General features: G+C 36.5%; 1 protein-coding gene across 1 annotated transcript in view; it reads left to right on the top strand.

Annotated features, from left to right (window-relative positions):
• The first annotated feature begins 5,239 nt into the window (after window positions 1-5,239).
• Window positions 5,240-24,838, top strand: part of LOC126810080 (inositol 1,4,5-trisphosphate receptor type 1) — a 47,056-nt gene continuing 27,457 nt past the window's right edge. Inside the window, exons 1-6 of the mRNA XM_050535042.2 lie at window positions 5,240-5,479; window positions 9,632-9,702; window positions 10,682-10,806; window positions 17,037-17,123; window positions 19,491-19,568; window positions 20,585-20,665. Of these exons, the coding sequence (XP_050390999.2) occupies window positions 5,397-5,479; window positions 9,632-9,702; window positions 10,682-10,806; window positions 17,037-17,123; window positions 19,491-19,568; window positions 20,585-20,665 (525 nt within the window). The 5' untranslated portion in view covers window positions 5,240-5,396. The remainder of the gene's footprint in view (window positions 5,480-9,631; window positions 9,703-10,681; window positions 10,807-17,036; window positions 17,124-19,490; window positions 19,569-20,584; window positions 20,666-24,838) is intronic.

Below are 24,838 nucleotides of genomic sequence, written 5' to 3'. Positions count from 1 at the left end.
GATTAATAATACACTAATCAAATGAATGGACCCGGGGATCGATCGTAAGCGTCCACTGCACTATACAGTTCAGCATGTCTTCCACGCCTATTTATAATATCATATGCACGTATACCAGTTCAATATTTGCTACATACATTGTACATGTAAATATTTAAAGGTACATTCCCACGAAAGTAGAGCAGTTATTTCCAATAAAAGTAAGACAAATTTTGATATACAATCAGCAGATCTAGAAGCTGAGAACAGGGGGTGGGAGGAGGCGGTTCCAAATGTAGCGCGTCACCCACGATCCCACCCCACAATGAATGTCAACAAAATACTGGCTATAACACTTCGCGTCCCGGTAGAACATAGGTGGTATTGCCTATATAGTTGTTCGCCGATCGTTATCTCGTAGGAAAGCAGTTTTATTCAGGTTGACATAAAGTTCATGTCATATTATGATTGTTATTGAATTTTCTTATTAAATTTTTGTGAACCTTTGGCGCAGTGGCTATAACACTGGGCAACCTGAAGGGTGGGGGGGGGGGCAGGGGCAGATCCAAGGGGGAGGGGGGTCTCAGCTACATAATTTCTTTTGTAAATCAACACTTTTTATGAGAAAAATTTCTCGGTCGTGTGCTTTATCCTTTATCGTCAGATGTGGGACAGGATGGGCACTCAAAGCACGAGATAATGATATAGACATTATGTGATATCACAATTAATGCTTTCAATCCATGAAATTGAATCACAATGTCATTGTATCAATTCATAATTCAAACGAGGTGTTAAATTTCTCTGTTTAAAAAGCTCAATGTGTATGTATATACGCCAAAATGACGATAGAGACCATGTGGGAGGGGAAGATGCATTGTCTCAGGAACCTGGTAAACCCCCTCCTGCAAAAATTCCTGGATCCGCCCCTGGGGTCGGGGGGTTCTCCCTTGAGAAATCTGGCATTTGTGGTCATTGCTGGGGGGAGCAAATTCTTGTGAACGAGAGGACCAGAAATGGGAGTCAATGGGACAGAATCTGGAGATTCTGCCTGTCAAGTTCGCCTGTTTTGTAAGAGTTGACAGAACATTTGTACAGTCTGTCGTCCACACGACCCGCACACTAGTGGTACAACTACCTGGGCGATTCACTGTAAACGCGAATATGATGTGATGAGACAGTATAGGACACAGGAGTGGAAGAATGATGACATCATGGAATCGAGCCTGTATACAATGTATAATAGAGAAACTCAATCATGCTAGAAGAGTACGCGATTCCCTGGGGAAAAAAATAAAAAAAGGGGTGCGCACAGAGCAAAAATGTAAGGGTATCACTACTGGCATCCAGCTGGCTTCTTGTGTTCTAAAGTGACGTATACTTAGGGAGCACTTGATGGAATGGCAGAGACTTAAACGTGACACAGGCTGTGATTTAACGTGGGGATTGGCAGATGACAATGGACAGTGAGTAACGACAAATACAAGCCATTATGGACCCTCCCCCATCAAGTCAATGACAAACAAGGATGCCAACAATAGATTACTACGGCTTGGGGTAGTTTCTTGCTATAAAATGTTTTGAGAGGGACCTGGTGTAAACTTTTGATAATTAAATTAGATTAGATATGTTTTCAGTCTAAATATATCATCAAATCACACAGTTTATAAGGTGAAAGGCATCTTTAAATCTTCATTATCATTGAGTCACGCCTGCATTGAATTAATTGAATGACATTCGTCTGTTTGTATAAAGGATTAAGCGTAACATGATATTTTATTCACTTTAACAGTCTAGAATGTCACGAGAAATAACCTGAGTGAGTTAATAACGGAACTTGTAATCACCTTCCACACCCGACCCTCACATATAGATACATTATAATCCTCACAATACCTTAACTATTAGAAGTGTTGCATAATGGTGTTTTGGCAAGTGTCATGAAAGAAATGAAAATGGTGCCTCTCTGTACTAACGATACTAAACTGTGAAATAAAATTCGAAATGCGACAAAACTTACATGTATACTGTAATTAAAATATCGCTTTGCTACATCATCACATGAAAGGACCAAAATATCAAAATATTATATGTATTTACCATTATTTATTACAAACATGTATTTAATTAATTTATCACGTAGATATATCTTGAAAGCAATCATTCACCATACCCCCCCCCCCCCCGTCTCAAGGGGGAACCACGCCGGAAAATCTGGATGAACTTTCTCTGCCAATGCAGGGATCCATAACCCGACCTCCAGGCTAGCGAGCCAGCTTCTTACCTACTTAGCCACGTGATTCCCATACATCGAGAGAGAGAGAAAGAAAGAGAGAGAGAGAGAGAGATGGTGTTTAACGTCCACGCGACACAAGCTAAGTCATTTCGGGACTAACATATGGCTCAATTTTATTTCAATAATTCGCTTGCGCGTAGGGTCTTTAGCAGTGGGAGGAACCTGGAGGACTCGGAGAAAACCCATGAGGTTGTTGGACAGGCAAACATACTCCATGGCACGTACAACCGGGAAATCGAAACCACACCAGTTGACGTGCTAACCATTCGGCCATCCAACCCCCCAAACAACATCGAACGTGATATGGTTTACAAATACTATTTCAAATATAAGCTAAACAGCATTTGCTAATTTTTATTTAAAGCAAGTGCAGGATTTGGAGAATTTTATTTGATTTTTTTGTTACAATTGAGCAAATTAATATTTATATTGTACGGTCTATATTAACACAGGGTACAATTTTATGGATACACAATTACTGAGTTTAATACTTAAAGCGAGGTTTCGACAGGATACACTCGTCTTTATCAAGCCCTTCTCTCTCTCTCTCTCTCTCTCTCTCTGCTGTTCCACCTTTCTTCTGGGGCCAGGCGATTATTCAGTCAAAGGGTGATGTGGGACTCAAGCTATGCACCCCCCCCCCTCACAAGTTCCAAATATAGTTATGACCAGCGATTTGATTATAAAACAAGGGCAATCAGAATCCATTACCAATATACATCCATACAGAAGATCAATAACTGTAACATAGAACTATAATCCATATACATGTCCGACAATGTTGAAAATCAATAAGAGTAACACAGGACACTAATAACAAATGTACATAATAATTATATAGTCATAATGATTATCTACAACACAATGGTAAAGGGGTGGATAATAGCTATTTATGATAGAGCAGCCGGGTTAATCAAACTGTTAGGAACAGTTATAGATCTAAAATGATTTAGTGTTATAAGGGCGTTACTGGTGCATTATTGCTTTTCTAATTGTTCCAGATGCATTCTAGGAAGGGGAAGTGGGACTTTGAAAAACTTATTGTGAATGGTGCTTTCTAGAGTTTATCCTCAGTACCAAACTTCCCCTGACGGCTTTGCTTACCAATGCATCCCAATCGACGTACATTCAAGACTAAAATCGTCCCAAAACTACGTGAGAATTGATCAGTGTAAACGTAACATTGATTTGATCTCTAGTTTTGCGCATCATTGTCCAGCGTTTAAAAATAAAACGCGAAAGTGTGAGTAAAGTTACTTCGATATCCACACGCTTGCCTGGCCTTTCTCACATTAATAAATCGACCGCGAGACTTGACTAAGAAATGGAAGAAGGATGAAAAACTGTCATAATTCGTCATTCTATTATATAGAGACACTGACAACTCAATACGTTAACTTTTTTTCTCTCCGTGGCTCACAGCTGTAATAAAAAAGGAGATGAAATGAGGTTTCACGTCCCACTGTTCTGGACCAGTGAGTGAGGCACTGGCTCGCTAACCAGGATATTGTGGGTCCAATCCCGATGTTGACCGATAAAGTTCTTCTGGATTTTCCCTCTTGTCAGTTGCGAAGGACGGGGGCTTGACAAGGAATAGCGTCTTGTAATTTGGATGGTAGCAAAAATCGAGGTCCTGTACGCGTTAGAACCCCCGACCGTTGGAATTCATTATCCCGGTTGATGCAGAAAAGTAGGATGTTAAACCCATTTCATTTCTTTGTTCAATCACGTTCTTGCACGTAATTTGAGTTTTCTTTCTGATAAAGCAAATAATAAGCACATCCTTTCATTTCACTAAAAGTAAATACAGTTCTCAGATAACGGACCATACATAACACATAGATTATAAAGTCGGTGTAGCAATATACTACACCTAATCTTTAACGCATATTCAATGCACATGCAAGACTACCGATCGGACCCCCGCCCCACCACCACCCTCACACCCTCACACACCGGGCACACACTCAAAGAAAATATTAATTTTAACTGATTTGAATATTTAAATTTAATTATTAAAGCAGGGCTTTGGAATCTAAAAAATCCTGCGAGCCTTAATGCTTAGAATGCAATTGTTTTTCGTCTATATGCTGGTATCGTCGTGGGACGAAGCTGAATTGTGTAGAAATAATTAAGACACGGTAATCTGGGGCTATGTACAGTATCTGGGCGCAGGTGACCAATTATCGGGTTTCTGACTATAATAGCATTATGCAACTATATAATAATACCATATCTGTATTACAATACTGTAATTATATAAGAATATGATATCTTAACACTTTATTTTCCAACTGTTATGGAAATTACCAGAACATATATATTTTTAAGTTTTTAAGGACCTGTAAGTAAACTATAGGCCTACACCTGGCTCGGCCGAAACTGTTTTCAGTTTTAATTAATTCGAGGGCCTGTGGTTTTTGACAAGTATATTTGACGAAGCCTGGAAGAAAACTGCCACTGCTAACTACTATAATTTAAGAAAAAAAACACTTCTTTTATGTGAAAACAAGAAAAAATATAGATAATTGGCATATACTCTATAAATGGTTTTGGCGGGAATAATTCTCGACATTCTGTCGGCGAATCCTTCCTAATTAACAGCTATTAACCGGTATTTAAAGTTCAGATGCCGTATCAATTTAATTGACTTTTTTACGATTAGTGTGGCCTATTGATCTTATTTAACTTACATTTAGACACAGATAGCTAATTTACACGCATGGTAAACGTCAGTAATCCTCTCGCATAGACCCCTTTGTTTTTCTTTCGTTCCACGTGTTTATGTGTATCGTAGCAACGAATAGCGTGCTACACCGCCGTTCAAGCCAAAGCCCGACTCCCCCTTTGATTTAGTTTTCTGCTGTGTTGGAGTATTGTAACATGAATATAGATATGTACTACAAAAGAAAGCCTTGAGTCGGCGACAACTTAAAAAAGACTGTGTAGGCGCCTATATAAAGATTTATTATCGGTTCAATAGGTTTGCCATTATTGTTCTCAGGGCATTTTCTCCGAAATATAACCATGTCAATGCCATTATAATTTGTGGAACGTGTGCTGGACTAGAACACCAATTGACCAAGGAAGGAAGAGCAGACGGTATTTCAAATACTGAAAAATGGATGATACCTTGTGTATAGGAGATATTGTGTGTTTATATTCAGAAGAAATTAACGGATTTGTTTTATCCTTTCAAACAAGGTAGGTATAGATCATAGGTCACGTCATGAAAGCCATTGTTTGTTGACCAAATCAGTTCACGCACTCTTCTACTTATAAAAAACTAATCATAGTATCTGTGTAATAATCACATTTATATTCCAGTCTGTCTTGGTTTATGTTTTACGAAATTGTAGAGAATACGTACTTGACAAATTTAAAATTTTTGCCAGGAATTTACAATAAATTTTCATATTACATCTTTAAGAATCAATTTTAGCTTTATAGTTGTTTTTATTAGCAAATAACAGAAATTTTTAATTCAATTCCTTCTAACATTAGCACATTTTTTCTTCCTAGGTCAGATTATAGGACAATATATTAATTTTATTATATTCTCTTTTTAAATAAATTAATGGATAATAAATGGTACTAGTTTAGTGAGATTGCACCACAATTTATTTTATTTAATAGTGGAAATATACGAAGACAAATCTTTATATTATATAATAAGCTTATCACAAGAAAAAGGTCGTCAGATTTGGGTATATAACTTTTTAAACAATTTTCAAGAAATATTGATTTTTTTTTGAAGTGCCTTAAAACACATTACAACAAAAAATTGTAATGGAACAGCACCTACCGATTGAATTCAAAAAACTAAACTGACACAAAATAAGTTATAATCAAACCCTAAACATCAGAATATAAACAGTAAAAGATGCATGTGTTCTATTTATGGTAATAAAATAGAAAAGAATGTAACATGATTCGAGTTATATTTTAAGCTAGAAACTCATAATTTCGGTAAACCTGACATTAATCAATGCAATATAAGTATATCACTGGTCATTGCTTTATATTTAAAAATATCATTCTTGATTAGGCCTGAAAATCCTTTTTTTTAGTACACATGTTATGCTAGTGACCTAACACAATTTTAACATTGTCACTTAACTGAAGGAAATATTTGCTTAAAAAACAAAGTAATGTAAATTTACATGTAGACATCAGTATCTTAAACCATCCCTAGTATTTGTTTGAAAGACATCCTGTTTAAGTATGTGTAGGTGTAACATTAATTAACAGTAAACCCGTTCAGGGTATGCAGTTTGAATTATCTAAAAAATAAGGCATATACGTGTAAATATAAGAATAGGATCCAGATGAATGGGTTTTTTTTTTGAGCAGTAGTAGGACAATAACAAAATATCAACATTTTCATATATTTTTGTTAATGATATATTATTTAAGAATTAGATAAAGAATACTGTAGTTGAAAAAAATAAAATAATGAATGTATTGAAAATTTCAGTCAAATTACTTTATTTTGTGCAAAGTACTTGAAAACTGAGACTAAGTCTAGATTATCTATTTTACCCCTAAACTCTTGAATGTATTGAAAATTTCAGTCAAATTACTTTATTTTGTGCAAAGTACTTGAAAACTGAGACTAAGTCTAGATTATCTATTTTACCCCTAAACTCTTGAATGGCTGCAGTGTTCTAATCTATTTAAAATCGGAGCCATCTGATGGCCCAGAGAGTTGATTATGGGCTTCTTATAATGTTTAAATAATAATTTATTTAAAATACTCATGCTTGTACATGAAGTTGTGAATAAACTATTATTATCTATCTATACTAATATTTGTGACTGTCGGTTGTTTGTCTGTTTGTCTGTCTCTTCGGGGTTGGCGGCTACACTAGGTCTGCCCCGAGTCTGAAATTTGGGGTATAGGCGTAGCTCGGACCGGGGAGTAACATAGGCTAGGTGGCGTTAGTCTGCCACTTCCGGTTTCGGGGTTATGACCCCCAAGCGAAGCCGGGCATTCTTCTAGTTATTATATAAAATTTGAATCCAGAAAAAGGCAACCTGCAATAAGCAGATTTAGCTCTTACATAATGCATTGTTAAAGATACATTATGGGAGATTCGATAACAAGTTGGCATTTCTCACTATAATAGTTAAAAAACTAGATAATGTAAACGAAATTTGCTGAAAATTTCATTCAAATTGATCCACTATGAACCGAGAACTAAGTGATTGAAATTTCCGCCTAGCCTTGATCATCATTACTAAAATTAGTATGATAAACAGCATAGTCTCGATTATCCATTTAATCGCTAAATCGTGAAGGAAAGTTATGCAGTAAATCGGCTCATAATCCACTAATAATTGCAGGCTAACAATGCCATCGAGAGTTGATTATGGTCTGGATAGGTTAATTAATGTCTAATTAATAATTTAGATAACATTTCAGGCCTAAAGAAAGACCTGCAATAGACAGATTTAGCTCTTGCATAATGCATTCTTAAATGTATTGTCTTCCCAGTTTAATTAAATGTTACAAGGTCGCCTCTATATGCATCCTATTGTACTGTCTCTACTGCTTTTTTTATTTGTCCTTGTTCTGTGGTTCAGTTTTAAATACACAACATGCTTTAATTCTTCCTTTTATTAAAGACAAGTTGTGCATTGATTTTAGTAAAGATTTTTCAAAGTTGTGCATTGATTTTTGTAAAGATGTTTAAAATTATTTTTATTTACAAAGAACAAATGTCTAGAACTGGAGGTTTGTGCAGTATATTATTGATTATTCTTTAGAATCTATATATTATTTAAAGACCCATTAGCCCTGGGAATGTAAATAGAAAAATAAATACAGTTATTATCACAAATTCAAAATTTCATTAAATTCGAATGAGTTATTTTTGAAATAGCATTTCTGATGTCCAGCAGAGGGATATACATCTCTCTGATGAGTGGCTTATTTTAGTTTGAGTAACGCTGAGCCTTATGCTAAATTTTAAACTTGATCAAATTTTATTGCCTGAAACACCCATGGGGAGCAGCATACCCTACAATTGAATATATCACATTATTAAAACAAACATATATATATATATACAACTGGTAAAATGTGATATATCATATCAGATTGTATAGCTAAGGGGATAATGAACCAAAGAGCTACAGATATGTAAATCGGGGTTCTCGATTCAGCCATATTTGCCAGTCTTGAATGACTGACAGTAAAATTGACCAGTGGGACAAATTACTTATCATTCATTCACATGCGTAGAATTATGACTTCAATGAAATTAGCCTTAAAATACAGTAGATACAGTCAAATGGTTAGATTATTATGTGTAAAACACAGAAAAATATCTGTGAAAAAAGTTTGGTAGTGCTTAAATTTGTCATGTACTTTGAAAAAATATTTTGCTAATCTGAAGAAAACATAATATGTTAATAACTAACAGACTGACAAATTTTTAAAGATACATTCCCGGGTACAAACTGGGTGATTTGATATATTTGGACTAAAAACATATTCAAACTAATTAATTCATCATAATTTTGCTTCAAATCTTTCTCAAAACATTGCAATTGTCGGGGAATACCCGGCTATAAAAAATCGATCAGAAGAGGTCATGTTTGTGTCACGTGACACAACGGGTGGGAAGTCGGAGGAGAATACATTGCATACACAAGACGATGTTGCCTTTATCGCTGACTATTTATTACAAATATCGAAGGCTAATTAAATTTTCGGATTATCCACTGCCCCCGTCTTTTTCCGTGATTTTTATCTCAGAAAGTGTTGTACGTCTAACTCTTCACAAAGTTTATCAACATGTACATCAAACGCTCAATCACTGCACGCAACCTTCAATGTCACGCATGCAGACACTCCTTATCGTCGTGCTGTCGATTAGGGAAACCTGTACATTTTTGTCCTGTATGTGCTCCATTAGTGTTTTTCAGGGAATCCAGTATTTTTCTAGTAAGATTGGATATTTCTACTTTCCATATATACCAAAATTGACATACTTTTATTGGAAATAACCACCCGATAAATACTTTTCTGGGAACGTAGCTTTAAAGCTCTTGTAATAAGCAAGGAATTCAAATTGAAATTATTTTTTTTCACTGTTTTATTACATATAAAAACAAAATTGATCTTGATTTGTATCAGGTTTGAAAAATGAGAGGTTTGTTAATGCATGCTTATATTACTGATTTATGCACAAATAGAGATTTCTTTGTTAAAGTATTTATGTAAATAGAGACGTATTTGATTATTAATTTTTGCTGGTTGATTATATATAATCCCTAGTGTATATCTTTTAGGTGAATATTAATTAATCGCAATAGATCAATATTGTATTCATGTTCTTTATGTTGTAGTTCCGTCCATTCTGAGATAGCGGTAGCGCGAGGACAGGACCGAGTTCGACCTCAAATACCTGACCAACAAGGTAAATTACTTATATATAGTAGTAGAAAATGATATTGTATTACTGGTAGTAATCAATAAAAGATATACTCGACCCACAGCAACAACATGATTCTCATATTTCAGTACTACATATTGATTTTTCAAATCATCCTTACAAACAACAAATCATCTTCACCAGGTATTACATTATGGACGTGTTGCAGATGACTAAAAGAAGTTGACATTTGCTATGATGAAATGATTTTTAACTAAATTTGAAAATGGGATTTGGAAAAAGAAAATTAATATCGATCTCCCCCTCCATTTTCTTTAGTCATCATCATTCTTTTATACTACTGGGTTTCTCTTTTCCAGTATCCAATTTCTCTTTCTAGTGATTTTCTTGTTGAAAACTATTTTTGAGCCACAGTGGCTCAATGAGTAAGTAGCTAGCTCACAAAAAGGAGGATCCATGTTGAATGCCAATGTTGATTTTCCATGGTGGTTTCCCCTTGCCGGTAGTGCAGCACCAAGTCCTTGGCAAGAAGAAAAAGTGTGTAATCATTCGGACAGGACAGAAAACAGAGGTCCTGTGTACTTTTTGGAATTCAAAATAAATGTAGCCTGTAGTGCTGCTGTACAGTCAAAATTTCCTTCATATAGCATACTGCATCCTACCAAGTTGTGCAGGACAGAGGGCCTGACAAGGACAGCTGTCTAGTCATTTGGATGGGATGCAAAACTGAGGTTCAGTGTATACATTGGCATGCACTTAAAAGATCCCTTGGTAGTTGGAATTTGATATAAGAGTAGGCGATAGTGCCGCTGCCCGAGTAAAATTTTCCACATAGCACACTGTATGGTGTATGCCCGTCTTTATAAGCTCATTCGAAGCAGAACAGTAGGAATGTAAACCCCATTGCATTTCATTTCATTTCTTATAGATGTATACTTAATTTAAATAACATTTTGCATGACTTCTGGCTCAACTACTAATGAATTTAATACTTTAATTTCAGTGATAGCATTTGAAATATGTGTAGCCAACAGATATAAACTTAACAAGAAATATTTAAAATCGGTAACACAGTCCAATGATGATCCTGATAATATTGCGCTGAAAAATAATGTTTCTCAAAATAAGGTAAAGCATAAAATTATAATGATAAACCCAATGTTAAGGGTGATGGATAAATCTCTGTGAACTTTGTGCTCAAACTTGGTTTTCATCAGATATCTGTAGTTTGTTTTTACCATTTGTCTTCATAATATACCCTTATACCTTTGGAGACATTTTTTAATTTTTAGTGAATTTGCTTATTGAGTAATGGTATCAAATTGACCCTGTGTCCTCACATGACACTTGATGATTCTTTATCAGTCATTCCCAGAACTTCATTGGTTTAGATCCTTGATTTACAATTATCGAGTTCCTTTTGACCAGAGGGGCACTGAAAAGCTGAGGATTTTATATGGCTTCTACTCTTCTACACCAGCCAGGGATAAAATTAATGAGATATACCTGTTCTCAATTTTAAATTTTTTGGGTAAATAGCATTCAACCATTGTTATCTTATATCCCTTCAGGCTTTTGTTGTTATGATGTATATCTGAGGGGGGCCTGTAATGCAATACATATAGTAAATGTGATAGATGTATCTTAAAAGTTATTTTAAATAGAAATTCTTGTTATTTAATCCCCTCAACCCAATTTAATTTGAAGCAAATAAAAAAAATGTTTGTACCGGTATTCCTCTTTTGTCTTGTCAGTTTCCTGAGGTGACATGAATCGGGGTAATGTCAACATAGTGAGAATATTTGGGAGTGACATAAATTAGTAGACTGATTTCATGAATCCTTTTTATTCTATTTTCCATGTTATATTATCTTAATGAATCATTGATTACCATATTGATTACAGTTGATTAACTAACTTATGATTTTAGTTGTGGATATTGATTAACAGGGGGCTTGGGTGGCCAATTGGTCTAACACATGCACTTTAGATCATTAAATCTGTCATTTCCTAGCATGTACAGAAGGTGTAGGGTCGCCTGTCCAACCTTGTGAGTTTACTCTAGTTTCCTCCCACTGCTCAAGAACTCTACATGCAAGCAAATTGTTAAAATCAAATTGAACCATAGGCATATATTTTATTCCCCAAATGACCTGGTTTGTGCCCTGGATCTTAAACTCTCTCTCTCTCTCTCTCTCTCTCTCTCTAAATTAACTTTTATAGATTTGTATTGTAGTTTGTGGAACTCAATATGAGCTGTTAGTGTATGTGAAAGAAGTCCACCCGGACTTAGGCACACTTGTTCACCCCAATAGAAACCACTCCTAGCAAAACGTCTTGTGTCCTCAGTTGAGTATCTTAATCATAACAGCTAGGTGCCTAAAATCACAGGACTAAAACTATGGCGGTATATTAGATTCAAAATTCTAAACTTCTAACTTCTGTTCATGTATTTTTTAACTTCTATTTATGTAATTTCTAACTTCTATTCATGTAACTTTTAAATTAAGACAATGTATAATCCAACTTCTTTATTTGTTCAGTGTAAATTTTAATTCTATTTCATCTTATTTCTATTATTTAGACGAAAAACGTCTTCTTCATTGATGCTTTACACGTTTAGCATCAACATCAACGAATTTATAATTTTTACATTCTACCTAGCAACCATCATTATGAAGTCGTTTGGTGTCGCCACTGCGTGCTCATTTGGTGATTGCGCACCTGGTCAGGACCATTATGTTGATATAAACGACTCGTCCTTCGTTGGGTTGAAGGTTGGACAGAGTGCTGAAATTTGATGAGAGAGAGAGAGAGAGAGAGAGAGAGAGAGAGAGAGAGGCTTGATAAAGACGAGTGTATCCTGTCAAAACCTCGCTTTAAGTATTAAACTCAGTAATTGTGTATCCATAAAATTGTACCCTGTGTTAATATAGACCGTACAATATAAATATTAATTTGCTCAATTGTAACAAAAAAATCAAATAAAATTCTCCAAATCCTGCACTTGCTTTAAATAAAAATTAGCAAATGCTGTTTAGCTTATATTTGAAATAGTATTTGTAAACCATATCACGTTCGATGTTGTTTGGGGGGTTGGATGGCCGAATGGTTAGCACGTCAACTGGTGTGGTTTCGATTTCCCGGTTGTACGTGCCAAGGAGTATGTTCGCCTGTCCAACAACCTCATGGGTTTTCTCCGAGTCCTCCAGGTTCCTCCCACTGCTAAAGACCCTACGCGCAAGCGAATTATTGAAATAAAATTGAGCCATATGTTAGTCCCGAAATGACTTAGCTTGTGTCACGTGGACGTTAAACACCATCTCTCTCTCTCTCTCTCTTTCTTTCTCTCTCTCTCGATGTATGGGAATCACGTGGCTAAGTAGGTAAGAAGCTGGCTCGCTAGCCTGGAGGTCGGGTTATGGATCCCTGCATTGGCAGAGAAAGTTCATCCAGATTTTCCGGCGTGGTTCCCCCTTGTCAGTGATGCAGGACGGAGGGCCGGACAAGGACAGCTGTCTAGTTCTTCGGATGACACGAAAAACCGAGGTCCCATGTATACATTGGAATGCACATAAAAGATCCCTTGGCAGTTGGAATTCGATATAAGATAGGCGATAGTGCCGTTGCCCGGGCAAAATTTCCCTAATAGCACGCTGTATGGCGTATGCCCGTCTTCATTAGCCCAGCATAGGAGCAGAACAGTAGGACGTTAAACCCCATTTCATTTCTCTCTATGTATTCAATTTTAACACTCTGCCAAACCATTCAACCTGACGAAGAGCGAGTCGTTTGTATCAACAGAATGGTCCCGATCAGGTGTTCAATCGCCAAATTGAGCACACAGTGGCGACACCAAATGACATCATAATAAGATGCAACAGAATTAAAATTTACATTGAACAAATAAAGAAGTTGGATTATACATTGACTTAATATAGAAATTACATGAATGGAAGTTAGAAATTACATGAATGGAAGTTAGAAATTACATGAATGGAAGTAAGAAATTAGACGATAGCATGTTAGAATTTTGAATCTAATAAACCGCCATATAAAATACCCCCATTCAACAGATATAGTACATATTATCAATTTCTTTCCTAAAACATGATAATATCCGTTTTCTTATAAATAAGTTGTATGTTGGTTTCAAAATTTCTTATACAGGCAAACCTGTTCATAATATATTGTATTTTGTCTGAAATAGAAATCGTCACTTTAAAAATATACATATATATATATATATATATATATATATATGTGTGTGTAGGCATAATTATATATCTACTATACAAAAGGTATATATATATTACAAACTAAATCCTGGTTACAATGGTATATTATCAAGGTCAAAAATAGTTTATATAAGAAATAAAGCAACACTTGGCTACGCATGGACAATTAATAGTCTACTTAAATAACATTTGTCATAAGTAATATAAATAACTGTATTAAATGATCCTAACATTACACCTGCATCTTTATCTGCATCTTATTTACCGATAAACTTGTTGCTAACAGAAGTCATTTATATTTATCTTAAAGGAATACTCTCATTTTAGTGAACATTCATTTTTTTTTCTGTTAATGGTTAATGCGTGCACGTTGGAACAGAAGGTCTGTCATTGAGTCAAACGGCGTTTTTTCATTTCCCCGCTTGTTTATGACAAGAAGTAGAGTCACCTGTCCAACCTTGTTGGTTTTCTCTGGATCCTCCGGGTTTCCTCCTACTGCTAAAGATCCGTATGTGCAAGTGAATTAATGAAATAAAATTGAACCATATGTTAGTCCCAAAATGACCTAGTTTGTTTCAAGTGGAGGTTAAACCCCATATCTCTCTCTCTCTCTCTCTCTCTCTCTCTCTCTCTCACTTCTGCCTCAAAATCATGACTATTCACCAAAACCTAGCTGAAAATTGAAATTCAAACACTTTTTTTCAATTCAAGAGCAATAAGTGAACACAATATGCCGTTCAGTGGGTGGGGGAAAGGAAGAAAGATAACTACTATCCATCATGAGGTCAAGGGAAGCAATTACTAGTCTTAATCTAAACAGAAAAATTTAGGTTATCCTGTTTATGTATAGATTTGTTATTGTATTAAAACCAAAAGAGTGTCATTATGGTTGAATCTGACCAAAACTGTTGTCAAATGAGATAAAGATAATGCACATTGGTACCAGGATCAAGGTTTCAGCTTTTAGACTATCTGTATATATATATAATCACACATAGGTGCCACTGGTATAAACCAGTAGACGTGGTACAAGGGTTAATCAGCGAACTGGATGTATGAGATGTGTTGTTGACGTTTGGGAAAGTAGGACGAGGGGAAATGTGTAGGGAGTGAAGTGCTGTAAAGGGATAGTTAGATGTATTATGAATGGTTAGAGTTGCTGTGGTGTTACGGTGAAATACTATGCCGCCACCGTAACACCACAGCTTTATGATTTGTTAGACAGGGGTGATGTAATGGGTGTCAACAACTGGGTATGCTGGTACCGTCGCAACGTAGCCGTGAAATATATATTGTGGGGGGGAAGGGCGGAAACGGAAAAATATACAATGTTGACAGTATGTGCCAGGCATGAGGCTGCGCAGACCGAGCGGCAGCTCGATAGGGAGTGTGTGGGAGGGTCACCCTCATAAAAATTTTTTTTTTAAATTTCAGTTTTCTGTAAGCAGTAAAAACACTATTTTGGCATTGTTTGCGGGGTTAAACCTAAAAATCACATTAATACACCTATTGCACGATATTGTGAAACTAGCTGACGAAGACAGCTCGGGCGGCGATTGTTCGACTCGGGGCTGCTCTGTCAGTATCTAACAAACGCATTTAGTTGGCGTACAACTTTTAAAAACCGAATGTCAGTATGGTATTTCTCACATAATTGGTTATCGCAAAACCAGAGTAAACTGAAAGCGAGTAATCTCGACTCAAACCTATAGTCTATAGCCTACTTACTACACTCGTCACTAGGCTTCCTATATTATTGTTTGTGGACGGTTTACTACTCAGTGATAAGCCTGCGCCGCAAAAAGAGGTCTCGCCTTTTATTATTAGTATAATGACTTCCTCATGTGCGGCAGGTTAGTTTGCTTCTAAAAACACTGTTTTCCGTTCCAAAAAATACAAAAGTAATTTTCTACCAGATGACCATGGTTCTTTTCACCGAGACTCGATAATTTCTCTCGGTGTAAGGATATAGCTATGGATAAGTTCATACAAGGTTGTACTTCACAGACTGTTTACCTCCGAACTACCTCCGCACGAAATCCCCGATTAGGGTACTTGTTAAAAGAAAAAGAAATAGTACCTGTGCGCATGCCAGTATAAAAAAACTAAGAGTTCGCGCATAAAAATGCCCGAACGTACCAGGCGCCAGGTCATCAAGGGTTGCCTGTCAAACAATCTTCTTTATTTTTAAAGTCCATAATGTGAACTCAAAGGGATTTTTTTTTTTGATGACTTTCCTTGAACTATTGATGTTGTGTACTATAATTATGATTTGTATTGATTCTTTGATTTTCTATTCAAATACGTCTATTTTGGTCTTGAGTGATTATTCATGTTTTATTACCTTTTTTTTCCATGTAAGTTTGAAGAGTAGAGCAAAAGTGATGCTATATAGTTTTAACTATATATGATAAAATATTGTTTTTTTTTGTATGAATATAATCTTTATTAAGGTTAATGACCTAGAACGACTTTCAAGAAACTGCTGTAACTGTTATAATTTTAATGATTATCAAAATTGGCATCAGTGAAACATCCAATTAATTTATCAGAAGTACACACATATAGTATTCATCATTAAATTCTACATACGAAGCCCCACCAGTACTATATTGCATGAATGTGCAGTGTTCTTAATGAGTTAGAAATAAGAATGGGACAGACTGTTTTAATGTTGAAATTAACAAATTCACTCAAAAGATTCATTTGAACTTTGAATCCCGCTTTTCTAAAATCATGTATCCACTACTGAATAATAGTGATATTTGATTTTCCTGTGGACGTATATTGCCGTCGCCCCAAATTTGCCGTCCGCCATGCCAGCTGTCCACTATTTGTTTGTGGTCACTCTACAGGTCACAATTCTTTTCCGATTTTGACGAAACTTGAAATATTGGGTTATGTTCAGAAGATTTTGGCTCCTTTCGATATTGGCATGTATCCCATTGAAACTTCATCGATTCATCGATTATGGCCCCTGATTGTATGAAAAATCATGTTTTTAGCTTGTGGACACTCTAAGAGGTCATAATTTTTATCTGATGTAATATGTAATAACAAGGTTATGGACCCTCTCGAGGTCAGTATATCATCTAATGTACTGGTATTTGATGTTTGTAGATAACTGCAGATCTAGAAAGTGAAGATAATGCATTAGAACAGAAAAGACAACAGGGTAGAAAAGTTTTATATGGCCAAGTTATACAGGTAAAATATTGTCTTTTGTATTGTCTCTTGAGTTCAGTCACTTTTATTATACTCTATGCTTCTTACTTAGTTTTTTTGAAAAATGTGGTGTCAAATTAAACTTGAAAGGATATAAATTTTCTATATCAAATGTTGTTTTTTTGCTCTTGGAAGATTCACTAATTCAGTATTATTGCTTAAATTTGTCTGCTTCATTGCTTTACCATTTTTGTGTATGGTAATATAGTCAGTTTGTACCATGTTTTTACTGTAAAGTTAGTGTATTTTATCGGTCTTAATAATAAAGGCTGTTGTATATTCCAAATGTATAATTCTAGTATGCAGATACCAAAAATATTAGTAAACCAAACAGTAAAATTTACAAAGTGATCTGTAGATATAAAATAGTAGAATAGGATTAATACATTGACTGTGCTAGCTGACTTTATTGTATTATACTCAATATTTGAACTGATCACATTGAGCACATTTTTTCAACCAAAGCTTTTGATCCAACTTACTTTTACAATAAAGTCAGCTAACACAGTCAAGGTATGAGATAAAATTAATGGTGTAGCACCTAACATTGTAAAGATGCAATATGCTGCTAATTATTAAGGATCTACAGGTAACAATAATCTGTGTCAGTTGCAAGATATATACAAAACACCTACCAGCTAGCTATCTGTGGCTTTTAATTACTATTTTCTAGCTATTCCACAAACAGTCTGTTCCTGGTTTTCCTTTGGTAGCTAACATTCTTGATAATGCTCTGTGCAGTACAAATATACTATTCAAAAAAAGTAGGGGATATTTGATTTTTAAGTGTTATTAAAGTCACCTAATGAAACTGACGAAGAAACAAATGACAAAATGAAATGAAGTTCACATTCATCGATTTATTCCAAATGATCGTTAGACTAAGTAAGGCACAGACTGACCATTATAAGGGTAAAATGATACCCGGGGTCAAACAGCAAAGTTACCACAGCATCACAACCAAGTCAGTAACGGATAAATCCTCCTCTGTTTGCCAAACAAGCATTGATCCGACGTGGCATACTCCTAATGAGACGTCTAAGGTCATTGTGGTCCAGATTGTCCCATTCCTGTTGCAACGCAGCAGCAAGTTCTTGGACATTGGCAGGACGTTGTTGACGTTGACGTAACCTCTGTCCAAGCATGTCCCAGACATGCTCGATGGGGGAGAGGTCGGGACTCAGTGCTGGCCAAGGTAATGTGGTGATGTTCTGTTGTTGGAGGTAACCTGTAACGATCCTGGCCCTGTGACATCTTGCGTTGTCATCCTGGAAGATGAAACGGCGGCCATGACGTCGTGCGAACGGCACAACATGGACTGCCAAGATGTTGTCCCGGTAGTACTGGCCTGTAACACGCCCTGCAACAACATGTAAAGCCGTTCTTCCAGCAACAGTGATGCCTCCCCACACCATAACAGAACCACCCCCCAATCGATCATGTCTGATGACGTTAACGTCTTGGAAGCGCTCGTTTCGACGACGCCACACCCTCCTACGTCTGTCCCAAAAATCAACAGTGAACCTTGACTCATCTGAAAACATCACATTGCTCCAGCGTCGATTATCCCAGTGTTGACGATCCCTACACCAACGACGTCTTGCCTGAATGTGATGATCTCTCAAACAAGGGATCACGCGAGGACGTCGGGCGCGAAGGTGACCCCTATGCAGTCGATTCCGAATCGTCTGGCCACTCACTCTCACACCAGTGTCTGTTTGAAGACGAGCGCTGATCTGATTTGCTGTGATGACACGATTTCTCAAGGCCAAGGTACGGATAAATCGATCCTGGGCTTGAGTTGTCGCCCTTGGTCGACCTGAGCGTGGTCTGTCCTGTACAGATTGTGTATCACGGTATCTGGACCATAGCCTGCTTATGACAGACTGAGAAACATTCATCGTCCGCGCCACAACCGCCTGTGTTGTGCCGATCTGTAGCATGCCAAGGGCACGTAACCTTTCATTTTGGGTAAGCCGACGCATATCAAAATTTGTTTTCTGGTCACTAAAACAATTAAACTGATGTTTCCACCCTGGAATTCAATGCCACAATGACTGTAACATTCAAAGTCAGAGTCGTGCAAATCTTGGGTTGGACCCCCATGATGATCCCAAGCATCACCTGCATTCCATGCGGTAGCTATTGGTGCGTTTGGGCGTCACATGTAACTGGAAATGTTTCTTCTGTTAGGTTCTATAGTGACTTTTTTCGTAGTCATTTGCATATTTTAGTATTATGCCCCCAAAATCAAATATCCCCTACTTTTTTTGAATAGTATATATATCGATGTAGCTCCTATTATAGTGTAGAAATATTAAAATTGATCATATTTTCCCCTCATTTCAGTTACGTCATCTATTTAGTGATAAATATGTCCATGTATCAACAACAAAAACATCCAATACAGAATCTAATAATATGGCAGTAAGTTAATTCTTCCATTCCCTTTAGAAAACAACACTATAATCCAATTATCAGATGTTTTTCATTCATTCTATTACTTATTTTATATTTTACTGGATTCAGTTTTACTTAATATCTGACAAGTTTTAAGATTATATCCGTAAACAGCCAAAAAAAACAACTGTCCAATGATCTATTTATAAACTTAATGAAGGTCTTGTGCATAGCAGCAGTACTGAAATGAATATATTCAGTGTAGAAAATCCAGAACCATAAAGATACAATTTAATTAGATGCCCAGAGACCTGTTGATTATATTGTGCCGCTGGTATCAAGTAAACTGTTTTGGATTGTGGAAGAGTCACATGATAGTGATAGGTATCATGCATGATGCTGTGTATGCTGAACATTTCCAGAACATCTCTTTTCTTATGAGATTTTACTCACTTGCTGAATTTGTCAATTGTATTTTGTATTTTACCTATGGATATGCTCAATCTGGTTAAAACACAGATCCTATTTCGTTTCGTTTTTATAGTTCAGAATTTCGTTTTACTTGTCTTTACTACACTAGGATCTGGAAGAGTTGTTATCATTGACGTGTTCGGGCTGATGTGAGGGATTAGCCAATGAAATGGTCTGTTAGGGCGAGCTTTTGGCCTTTTGGTGCACGGAACTGTAGGTAAACCACTAGAAACGTCAACGCTGATTGATTAATTAATGTCTGATGTCATAGGGTCAAAAGCCGCTCGTTTGGCCCCTGACTTGAACTCCCACTATAACTTGTCAGATCAACGCTAATTGATTAATTAATGTCTGACGTTATAGGGTCAAAAGCCGCTCGTTTGACCCCTGACGTGAACTCCCACTATAACTGGTCAGATCTTCATGCAGTGTAGGCCATTGAAAGTATAAAAAAACGAAACAAAATATAGATCTATTTTAATCAGATTTGGGATATGCTTGATCATCTAGTCCCAAGATTTTTGTTGTCTTTTTTTTTTATCATACAAATTTACTTTTTATCCAATTGAAAGGTGGAATTACGATCAGAAAATGCCAAACACTGTCAGTTTCGTATCATGCCCAGATATAAAGTTAAATCAGAAGGTGATGTGGTAAGTTATTTCTGTTTTAATAAGCTAATCCCTAACCACAATACATAGTATAAACATGGTACACATGATGCCTCCTTTAACAGGATTTTCCTTTGGGTATCTAGAATAGTTTCTTATAAAAATATAAGTACAGTAGAATCTGTATTAAGCAGCCACCCAAGGGAATTTTCACAACTGACCGCTTAACGGGAGTGGCCTCTTAATAAAATCTCATTGCTTTTTGTGCCGACATAAATTAAATATTACTCTTGGATGCATTGGAAGCGGTAAATTTGGCCGTCGCTGAATCTTGCGCCGAACGAAAATTCTTTACTCAAATCTCGGACATAACTTAACGGGAGTGGCCTCTTAATAAAATCTCGTTGCTTTTTGTGCCGACATAAATTAAATATTACGCTTGGATGCATTGGAAGCGGTAAATTTGGCCGTCGCTGAATCTTGCGCCGGACGAAAATTCTTTACTCAAATCTCGGACATGACTTCTGTAAACTTGTCATTTTGTACCAACCTTCGATACTACTGTCTACCATTGTGATGCATTCGATAATATTTATCCATTTTTGTGAAGAAAATCGATGAATTCATTTTATTTTATCAAAAAAGCACATGAACAAAAAAAATCGCTAATTTTATCTCCTATTTAAAGGGGGTGTAACTCTGTATGTAATATTATAGGAGGCGCTAAGAGAGATACTAGATGATCGTGACAAAACTCGGTACTTTTCTTTTATTCAATCAGTATCAAATAATGTGTCGTTACGCGTGAAAACAATGATCAGGTTAGTCGTTTAATAAAACAAAAGATTAATTAACAGATAATCCTGGGTTGATTGTTATGTTTACATTTCTTTTTACCTGATCAGTGGGGGTCCAGTTAATTAACTACTACTCACGGGATTAGCGGGGGTGTTACAAAGAACGACAAGATGGTATCATTCAACAATGGCCGTTGAATGGGCGATGTTTTGTTGAATTTATTAGTAAAATAGTGACCGCTGGCCGCGTTAGAGGAGTGACCGTTGAATAAAGAGATGAAACAACAGAATTTCTACGGGGGGAATTTATCGTGACCGCTTACAAGGAGATGTCGCTTAATAGGAGTGGCTGCTCATACAGATTCTACTGTAATAGTATTATTTGAAATATTTGATAGTTTGGGTAACTATATCAGTCAAGGAAAGATGAAAATAAATAATTGCTAGTTGTAAAGATCCCTTCATTACAATTTGATTTAGAACAGTGATTCTCAACCAGTGTATCAATCTGAAATAAACAATGTGATAAATGTGACGTGAGATATCTTTTGTTAGAAGTGCCTAGGTTGGTTTTCTTTAGTGTCTATGTTATGGTAGAATAACTGATACAAAAGTAGAAATCTTTTGAGACAGGTGAAATTAAGAGATGTAAACGTGCCAAATCTCATACGGCTGATGTCGCGAAAAAGATTCTATTTTGATGGCGTTTTCTCAGATTTATGATCATATTTTGAATGGGGTTTATGTTTTTAAATAAAATGTGGATGTATTATGCCGTCGCCCCTGTCAGTCTGTCCGTCCGTCCAGAATTTGTTTGTGGACACTCTACAGATCACAATTTTTATCCTATTTTGAGGAAACGTAAAATATAGGTTTATCTCCCAAAGATCTTGGTTCCTTTCGATATTGGCATGTATCGGACCATAACTTCCTGGATTATGGTCCCTGATTGTACGAAAAATCACATTTTTGGCTTGTGGACACTCTATTATATGGTTGGGTTGGGTCACAATTTTCATCTGATTTTGATGAAACTTTAAATGCATGCTTATAACCCAAATAGTGTAAAAGTATGTAATACCAAGGTTGTGGACCTTCTTGAAGTCAGTTTTTATCTGATTTTGATGAAGCGTAAAAGATCTTGGTTGCATTCGATTTTCGTCCATATCAGACCGTAACTTCCTGGATTGGAAATAAAAATCACTTTATTTTTAGCTTGTTCTCTGTCCATCTCTTGCCAAATGTTGGCGTATCTTTGCCTGGCAACTGCAGGTTGTTATTATTATTATCATAATATTGTTTGTCTGTATAATTATGTTCCAATAGGACAACTAACGACATTGTAAGCTAGAGGAGACATAAATTTAGGTGTAGCACCTCACAGTATATGAGATTGCACTGCCTTTGTAACAGTCTCAGATATTGTCTGAACATGTATTGGGGGTGTTGGATGGCCGAATGGTTAGCATGTGTGCGCTGTATCATAAGACCTGTCATTGAATCAACTGGCGTGGTTTGTACGTGACAAGGAGTAGGCTCGCCTGTCCAACCTCGTTGGTTTTCTCCGGGTCCTCCGGTTTCCTCCCACTGCTAAAGACCCCTACGTGCAAGCGAATTACTGAAATAAAGATTAAACCATATGTAAGTCCTGAATAGACCTAGTTTGTGTTGAGTGGACGTTAAACCCCATTTCTCTCTCTGAACATGTATTGTCAGCTTGTAATGTCACCTTTTGGTCTATAGATGCATAGTAAGTACCAATTGCTGCTGTAAAGATCGATAAATATCTAGTCATTGGAAATGATGGTATTTTCAATATATTTATTTATGATGTTTTGTCAGCCAGGAAAAAAAAGAACATTTGTAATGTACTAAAACTCATGAAACTCTTATAAGGAACTGAATCAAAGACTTGCCATGAATTATTAAATTTCAAAGTGAACAAGTGTATTATATTTCTGTTGCTCTGCAACGGAAGTAAACATTATGCAGCTTTATATTATTGTTGTCTTATTCTGTTTTCTTTCTGCTATGCTTCATTTAAAGCTATTGTATGATGTATATATTATATTTTTTGATGTAAATATATATTAGATTGTTTGATGATACAAAAAAAGTCTTAAAATAGAAACTGATTGAACAGTTGATAATGGCAACAAATAATAACAAGAGCATCGCTAACACTGCAATATCAATAGTTGCCATCCTTAGGGTATAAGGAATAAGCATACCAAGTTCCAAGATAATACATTCAGAATTGTGGCCTTTAGGTGCTAAAGGCGAAAATTGGGCTTGGATCTGCTCCTGGGGTCGGGGCATTCAACAAAATCAATAGTTGACAACCTTAGGCTTTAAGGAATACATATGCCAAGGGTCGGGACATGCAGTTGTCGTCCTTAGGCTATATGGAATACATATCCCAAGTTTAAAAACAATGCATTAAGAATCGTGGCCTGTAGGCAACACACAGAGACACAAAGGACAAATGGGTGTGGTTCTGCACATGGGGGTTGGGCAATCACCAAAAAAACAATAGGGGTCATCCTTAGGGTATAAGGAATAGGTATGCAAAGTTTCAAAAGGATCTGTTAAGAATTGCGGCCTGTAGGCAAAACACAAGACACACAAACATTGGACGTGGCTCTGTCCCAGGGGGTTGGGCATGCACCAAAAATAATAGAGGTCAGCCTTAGGGTGTAAGGAATAAGTATAAAAAAAGTTTTCAAGACGGTCAATTAAGCATTGCGGGCTGTAAGTGACACACAGACACATAAAAAGAAAATGGGTGTGGCTCTGCCCCTGGGGGTTGGGCATTCACCATAAACAATAGGGATGTTCCTTAAGATAGAAAATATAAGTATGTAAAGTTTCAAGGTGATACATTAAGAAATGCAGTCTGTAGATGACAAACAAATGAATACAAAAAAATGTGCGTGGCTCTGCCACTATGGGGGTCAGGCATGCATCAGAAACAGTAGGGATCATCCTTAGGGTATAAGAAATTCATATGAAAATTGTTCAAGGCCATCGATTAAGAATTGTGGCCTGTAGGCGACACACAAACACACAAAAAGAAAATGGGTGTGGCTCTTCCCCGGGGGGTTGGGCATGCACCCCAAATGATAGGGATGTAGGCGACACATAGACACACAAACACACAAAAAGAAAATGGGTGTGACTCTTCCCCGGGGGGTTGGGCATGCACCCCAAATGATAGGGATGTTCCTTAGGGTACAAAGAATAAGTATGCAAAAATTATATGTTAAGAAATGAAGCCTGTAGACAATAAACAAACATGGGGCCGGGAATGCCCCAAAAACAATGGGGATCATCTTTAGGATATAAGGAATAAGTAAGTAAAGTTTCAAGATGATCACTTAAGAATTGTGGCGACACACAGACACCCACCCACACCCAC

This window comes from Patella vulgata, chromosome 1 (assembly GCF_932274485.2).
Source record: "Patella vulgata chromosome 1, xgPatVulg1.2, whole genome shotgun sequence".
Lineage (NCBI taxonomy): Eukaryota > Metazoa > Mollusca > Gastropoda > Patellidae > Patella > Patella vulgata.
Note: the sequence above shows the minus strand (reverse complement) of the source record. Positions and strands in the feature narration are given on the sequence as shown.